This window comes from Bipolaris sorokiniana (assembly GCF_000338995.1).
Source record: "Bipolaris sorokiniana ND90Pr unplaced genomic scaffold COCSAscaffold_22, whole genome shotgun sequence".
Lineage (NCBI taxonomy): Eukaryota > Fungi > Ascomycota > Dothideomycetes > Pleosporales > Pleosporaceae > Bipolaris > Bipolaris sorokiniana.
In genome coordinates this window covers 1-7,706 of record NW_006911916.1, presented here as the reverse complement: position 1 = coordinate 7,706, position 7,706 = coordinate 1, and the positions used below count along the sequence as shown (strand labels likewise).

General features: G+C 42.9%; 1 protein-coding gene across 1 annotated transcript; it reads right to left on the bottom strand.

Moving 5' to 3' along the window:
* Positions 1-501: 501 nt before the first annotated feature.
* Positions 502-1,983, bottom strand: COCSADRAFT_42016 (uncharacterized protein). Its single transcript, XM_007707816.1, has 3 exons — positions 1,617-1,983; positions 1,081-1,223; positions 502-627 (listed from the first exon to the last, which is right to left on the bottom strand). The coding sequence occupies exons 1-3, from the start codon at positions 1,638-1,640 to the stop codon at positions 552-554; spliced, it is 243 nt and encodes an 80-aa protein (XP_007706006.1). The 5' UTR covers positions 1,641-1,983; the 3' UTR covers positions 502-551.
* Positions 1,984-7,706: the final 5,723 nt, after the last annotated feature.

Sequence of the window (7,706 nt, the reverse complement as noted above, 5' to 3'; positions counted from 1 at the left end):
TTCTCTACTTACTTTAAAGCTCCTATTCAGATTCCCGACAAACAGACCTTAAGTAAATTAAGATATTAAGATTTTATTAAGTTTTGGCCCCTAAATCACTAGATCTCGAGGTTTACAAGATTATATATTTATCTACTAAGCCTAAAGCTTTAAAGTAAGTAGAGAAGGCTACTATTAGATTTATAGAGTTTATCATCTACGCGTTATTAAATTTGCAGGGGTCGGTTTTTGCGATTTTTGGTGGGTTTTCGGGCGGCCAGCTTACTGATCTGGCCAGCTCACTGATCCCGCACGTTATACTCGGATTCTTTAGTCAACCAATCCCTATACAATTCATCTATCTATTACGTCTATAGCTACGTAATCTACTACTAGATAGATTCTTCTAGAATCTAGTATAGCTAATATATAACATGCGGGATCAGTAAGCTGGCCGGAACAGTAAGCTGGCCGCCCCACCAAACTCAACGCGACGTTCTGCACAATTGAGCCACAACAATAAGAGATAATATAATTATATTTTATTCTAAGATAGTCTGTTCTAGTCTACATTAAGTCCGTTTATGACCTTGAGTGTGGCACTTCGTGCACGTTGGCGGCGCGCGCTGGCGTCTCTCACCCGCCTGGCTCTAGCTAGCCTCCATAACCACCCTTTCTGCCTCTATAGTAAGCTGCTGAGCCTACTACACCTAGAGGACTCTACTAGAAGCTATATATTAACGCTGCTAACTCTGCTTCTATCGTTGACGTTAGTTTTCTATACGTAGCTTCTTATTCTCCTCTATAAGTATTGTTGCTAATTACATCGCAAGCTGAGCGCTTTTCGCGAGCTGGCGTATCGCGACGCTTATTAGACTCTCTGGCTGCCGCTGTAGTTACTCTTGAAGATAGCGTAGCTACTGCTGAACCTCTGCTACTGTATGTGGTGTCTCTATCTGCGCTACTGTCTACGCTACAATGTTGTTATCTACAGTAGTCTATGATAGAGACGGTGTTCGGACGACAGTTAGCGACGATAGGATGCGATCTGGACAAGAAGGGATAAGACCTGTCGCCTAGAAGCCTGCCTAGATATTCTACTGCGTAAATATAGTCGGCCGGATCCGTGCATAGGCTGTAAGAAAGTCTATTTTATCAATATAGTAGACGCCATGGCGGGCGAGCTCCTCGACCTCGCGTCCGTACGCGCGCTTAAGAAGGGAGTAGCAGCTTACGTCTAGAGGCTAGAGGAGGTGCGACGTGTGAGGCGGCATACAGAGAGTAATAATCTTATTCTCTGTGCAGTACTGGTCGAACTCTAGCGTAGCGTGGCTACTATAGCCGTCTAGAATAAGAAGACGATAGACTCCAGCCGTACGAGCGGCTATATACTAGTTGAAGTGCTTCACCCACTCTATACCTAGCTCGTCTATCGTCCAGCCGTTGTCTGAGACGCCGATAGTCCAGTCTAGTAGAAGGTTACGATACCAAATATCCTAGTGGACCTTACCAGATAGAATCACGAAGGGTGGAAGACACCAGCTAGATGCATTAATACACTCGATAGCTATCACCTACTCGCGATTGCCTGGCTGTACGATAACTGCGCGACCAACTCTGTCAGAGCTAGTAACTACCTTAGACGTGCTAGCGACGCCCATCGCGAAGCCAGTCTCATTAAAGTTGTAGATGTCTTGATCTAGAATACCGTACGCCTAGCGCGTCTCCTCTACTAGCTTAAACCAGGCTGCGATTGCGACAGGATCCTCGCAGGAGGCACGCTAGCTATTAAGTCGCCTACTCCACTTTGTCTGAAGCTCTAGCTGGCTCTAGATAAAGCGTGACACCCATTTCTTGCCTATAGGTTGTGAAGGTGGATCTTAGCCACGCGCAGCGAGTAACGCGTCTGCCATTCGTCGCACGTCAATAATATAGGGTAGAAAGCCTCGTCGGTCTAGCTCTAGAATCCACTAAATAAGAGACTGCTCCTCAACAGGTGATAGCTTACGCCTAGTAGACGGAACCTCTGATCGTGGCTGAATACCGCGGAGGCGTGTCTGGAGCGTCGATTTTGGCACGTCGTACGCTTTCGCGAGAGAGTAGATAGATTGTTTTGGATTATTATGATAGGACGCCATAGCAAGACTTATTCTACCTTCACGAGAAGTCTGTATAGAACGTTGTTGTCGCGGCATTGTGGTTGTTGTGTAGAGCGTCGCGTTAAGTTTGGTGGGGCGGCCAGCTTACTGTTCCGGCCAGCTTACTGATCCCGCACGTTATAGTAGTAGAATAGCTAGTAGATAGAAACCAGAGCAGATTGCACAGAGCAGGCCACTAGTGCAGACAACCAGATAAGATCGGACCAATCCAATTCTTCAATCTCTCTCCCCTAGCATTTCTCTCTTTTCATCCTAGAACCTATCGATTCGCTACCTCTGAGTCTATCGCTAGACAAGTAGACGACTCTGTAACGGCGCAGGCAAGACTACTCGGATCAGTATCGGCGGTAGTGTCACTCAGAGGCATATGGGAGTGCGTGGGACATCAAACGAGCCTTGATTCGAGTAGACACCTATAGGCCTTATACGAAAGGATATCAAAAGTCTACAGAGCTAGCTACAGGGAGTGTCTCCTTATATACTTATCTTGGTCGGATCCGAATCGGATCCGACCTCACAACGAGTGGTTGATGAAGAGGGCGGCGAATACTACCTCCGATCCGGCTCTGGGATTGGTCCGATACTTGGCGGAGTGTAACATCGTTACAGACTCTACCTCTGAGCTAGCTATAGAACAAGTAGCACCCTCCTTATTCCAACACTAAGAACTTGCCCCTTATCTATATAAAGTAGTAGTGTTACACGGGGTTGGGTGCTGATACTTCTCTAAGCTCGATCCGGGTTAGGGCGAGTAAGGATATGTGAATAGCGCCGTGAGGTAGTTGTCTGGCGATGCAGTGGAGTGGGCGTGCTTGTAAGATAGATAACAATAGGTTTGACAATTCCTAATCTATATCGAATAGACTAACAAGTATTAATCTTGTGAAGTTGAGTAACTAGTAAGAAAGTACAATTTGAGTTGACCACAACGAGAGTAATAATGAAATCCATCTATCCTTATATCCTCATTGCTTCTAGTCCTGGCTTCACGGTCTTCACGAAATAATCCCTGTATCTTCTGAAGTCCCTAAAGACATCTAGTCACGTGTGAGGGTGTCCTCACATACTAGCGCGGGATACTTGGTCTTGGCGTGAAGCTAGTCACGTGATCTTCGCCCCGCGATGATCATTACCTTCTGACGTGGACGTCCTTAGGCCTTCAGCTATCTCGTTATTTGTTAAGGAGAGAATCCTTCTTGTTACTTATAACATTACCTCCCCTCTTAGAGCTATTGTCTCGATACTCTAGAATATCGTTTTCCCGTACCGCGTGTTGAGACGCCGGCTGCATATAAGGTTAGAGCCCGTCCACTTATTATAGCCGTCTCTGCCTTGTAGCCTTCCTAACTATGCTAAAGATCTAGTCGAACCGCCGCGTCTGTACTTAGAATTTAACTTCTTAATGTTGGGCCCGTGCTGACCGTATAAGGGAATAAGGTCGCGAAATAACTTTCTATTGTAAATGTTGTGAAGAGAAGAATCTTTAGTATTTCGTGGATATAGTAACTAGTCGCTATACTAGTTGTATTTCTATTTCTGCTAAGTATAGTCTTTTCGTGTCTGAGGAAGAGTAGGAGAAGGTTAAAGCTAAAAAGCGGCAAAAACGTCTCGAAATCGCTCGTGCTGAGGAATGTTAACTTTAGGCCGCGATAGAGACCGCCCGTCTTCGTCGTAAGCTTCTGGAGGTTAAGGCGCGGGAGCGGGAATTCGCTAATTGAGATCATGCTATCCTAAGTCTTTAAGACCGGGTGAAAGAGTAGGCCGAGGGGAACTCTGCCCTTAGTACGGGCCTTCCTATCGTCGAACTACTGCTATTCGAACTATTAGCTAATCTGGGCTGGTTATAGGCTGACTTCTTCGATTCTTCTTTTGATTATTCCTTCCTCTTCAAGGGGCTTCCCCTCGCTTCTCTGGGTGCTTTCAGTGGTATTCACGTACTAGTGACTTGTAGTTTGTTAGGTTTCTTTTAGGTTCCTAAGTGTTGTGGTTTTCGGGCTATCTTTACTACTTAACTAAGTACTTCTACTAACTACTGATTTTCCGCAGGTTCTTAATTTCTTCGACCTCGTACTCGTTGTCTTTGAGCTCTATGTCTGTTACTAGCTTGGTATCTAGAGGTGCTGGTTCTAGGAGTTTCTTGTGAAAGATAGGGTGGATTTATATATCTTATAGGAGTTTTAACTTATAGTTTACTTTTCCTATTTCCTCTAGGATTTTAAATAGTTCTATTTGGAGGTTGTCTAATTTTCTGTATAGTTGTTTAGTTTTTAGGTTTTATCGTAATAAGAAAACTTTGTCCCCCTTCTTAAAGGTTAGTCTCTTAATTCTTAGTTTATTCGCTGTTTTGGATGTCGTGAGGTTCTGTTAAGCTATGTTCTTACTTAATTCTTCGTGTAATTCTCGCATAAGCCTTGCTTTGTCGTCTGCTCCTATCGCGATACTTTTAATATCTTTTAGATCTCGCTAAGTAATTAGCTCGTATCTATAGTTCGCGTAGTGCGGCGAATGCTTTATTATTGCTGATTTCGTACTGTTGTAGGCTAATTGCGCTGTTGGTAGTAACTCTACCTAGTTGTCCTATAATTTGTTAGCGTATATCCGTAGGTACTGTTCTAATATCTAGTTCGTTTGTTCCGTCTGGCCGTCTGTTTCGGGGTAAAAGCTTATCGAAAGCTTCTTTTTAATATCTATCCTTACTAGGAATGTATTCTAGTATTTAGACGTAAATAGTTTATCACGATTGGTAATGAACTCTTTAGGTATTCTATGCTCTGATACTAATGCTTTGGTAACTTCGTACGCGCATTTATCTGCCGTAATAGTCTCTTCTATAGGCATAAATTTTACTACCTTAGTTAATTAGTCCACGATTACTAAGATTGTGTCGTAAAATCGGGCTAATTCTAGTTCTAACGATTTCGGGAGCTTTACTATAAAGTTCATCATTATACTTATCTATAGTCTAGACGGTGGCTGTAGAGGTTGTAATAGGCCGTAGGGCTTATGTCTTTTAGGCTTGTTCTAGTGACATGCTAAATAGTTACCTAGTATTTCCTGCACCTTCGTACGTATACGTGGTATTATAAACACCTTAGCTAGTCGTCTAACTATTTCTTCGATTCCTGTATGTCCATACTCTTAGAACTTATGCAGTTTCTATATAAGACTCGATCTTATGTGTGGAGGTATATATGTTCGATTCTTTGAAACTATATCTCAGTACTCTCGTTCGTCGTTCAATAGTTCGTCGGAGCCTGCTTTGTTGGGCTCAAACTGCCAGCTAGCTGCTCGCTACTGCTATTACTGTTGTAGCGTTTCTATCTGCTCGGCCACCTTAGCTACTTTAGCTAGTTCCGGCTAGTTGTACTTTAGACTGCTATTGGGCATCTTCTTAAGTAAGGCGTTATGTAGTTTCTTATGACCCTCTTCGCGCAAATTAGACCTCCTACTTAAAGCGTCTGCTGCTTCATTAAGCGTTCCCGCGCGGTGCGTGATCTTGAAGTCGAACTGGGCTAGCATCTCTGCCTATCGCACTTGTCGTCGGTTGAGTTTTTTCGTTGTTATAAAACTTGTTAAGTTCTGGTAATTAGTAAAAACCTTAATCTAGTCGGGGAGTTCTAATAGGTATACTTCCTATTATTTAAAGGCATTAACTACTCTAAGTAGTTCCTTATCGTAAACATCGTAATTGAGTTCTGCTCCTAAGAACTTTCGTGAATGGTAGAACACTAGTCTCTATTTTTTATCTGGGTACTGCTATGATAGCATAGCTCTAAGTGCGTAGTTAGACGCGTTGGTCTTGACTCTAGTGGGTCGTTGAGGGCTGTACATCTCGAGTACTGGTGCCTTTAGGAATATCTGCTTAATTTAATTAAAAGCCTCTTAATGTTCCTGTTTCTATTTAAAACTTATTTCTTTTTTTGTTACTTCTATAAGGGGTGCTGTAATCTTTGAATAATCCTTAATAAACTTTCGATAATAATTCGTAAATTCTAAAAAGGACTAGATGTCTTTAACTATTTTGGGCTTTGGCTATTCCTGTACAGTCTGTATCTTTTTTAGGTTTATTTTTACTTCTTTAGTTGATATAATGAATCTGAGAAATTCCGTTTCCTATGTGTGGAATTTATACTTTCCTAGTTGAAGGTATAGCTTATATTCTTTAAGCTTTCGTAAAACCTTCTTAATATGCTTAATATATTCTTCGCGTGTGCCGCTGGAGTACACTAGTACATCGTCTAGATACGCGGTAATAAAGATTCTAAGATACTTATGGAGTGCGTTGTTAATAACTAATTAAAAGGTTGCCGGCGTATTCGTTAATCCGAATAGTATAACCGTGTACTTAAAGAGTCCGTACTTCGTTTTGAACGCTGTTATCTATTCGTAACCTTCTTTAATTCTGATTTGGTAAAATCCTTCCTGAATATTAAACTTCGTAAACTACTTAGCTCTCTAGAGTTAATCTATAAGTTCCGTAATAAGTGGTAAGAGGTACTAGTTCTTCTGAGTAACGCTGTTTAACCTCCTAAAGTCGATATATAGTTGCTACTTTCTGTTAGGCTTCTTTACGAACAAAATGGGTGAGGCTATCGGGCCTGATCTCGGTCGGATAAATCCCTTTTTTAAGTTCTTTTGGAGGTAATCCCGCAGCTTAGTATCGTGCTCGGGCGCTATAGGGTACATTCCTCCTGGGCTTAACTTCGCTTCTTTCTTTAGGATGATCTCGTGATCCCAATCCTGGTGTTCTGCTAAGTCTGTTGCTTTATTTTCCTCGAATAGTTCCCTGAACTCGTCCGTCTGGTATTCTGTTAGAATCGCTAACTGTGGTACCGATCCTTCCTTTGTGGTCGCGATCTACCGTATCTAAATGACTTCTATGCTCTAAGGGTTCTTTGTATAGATTCTCGCGATCTTATGCGGTGAGATCATGCCGAATCTCCTGTTCTGGGTTGCGCGCTGATTTGTTGGGCGTGTCTCGTGTTGTACTCTAGCAACCTTGTGCATAGGTTCTCTGCTAAGTATTGTTTTCTTTTGCCAATCTATGGTAGGGTTGTGCTTTAGTAACTAATTGTAGCTAATTATTATCTTGGTGTCTCCTAGATCTATTATTATTATTATTATTATTATTATTTTGGTTTTACGTCCTGTCTCAGCCGGTGGGCTATATAAGACGTGCAGGCTAGGCCCGCAAGTATCTACGTAGTGCTATCACTTTGGTGTAGGTGGGGGAGGGGGCTATCTAAATCGAGGTGAGGCTCGTAGCCTAGTCTAGAGGGAGGTAGAAGGGGGTCTTGCGGGTAAAAGAGAGAGGTAGGGTGGGTGTAGGGCGAGGCCACCTAGTATAGGTGTTGCCCTAGTTCTCGAGGTTTCCTTTGTGCCAGGCCTGTGTTGCAGCCCTAGTTTCTTCAATAAAGGCAATAGTAGCCTGTATGCCTACGCTCGTGTTTAGCAGGAAGGCTAGCGATAGGGGGTCCTTGCTCGCCTCCTGCATCTTTATCCTAGCCTCCTTATATAGCGTACAGCTAAGGAGGATAGTGGGTAGGATCTTGAGTAGCTCTATAGTTG

Coding starts and splice junctions, on each gene's coding strand:
- COCSADRAFT_42016 (XM_007707816.1), bottom strand. CDS start 1,640: ATGGGCGTCGCTAGCACGTCTAAG. Junction 1,224..1,616: donor GCGTCGCTAGCACGTCTAAG/GTAGTTACTAGC, acceptor CACCTCCTCTAG/CCTCTAGACGTAAGCTGCTA. Junction 628..1,080: donor CGGCCGACTATATTTACGCA/GTAGAATATCTA, acceptor GGCTAGCTAGAG/CCAGGCGGGTGAGAGACGCC.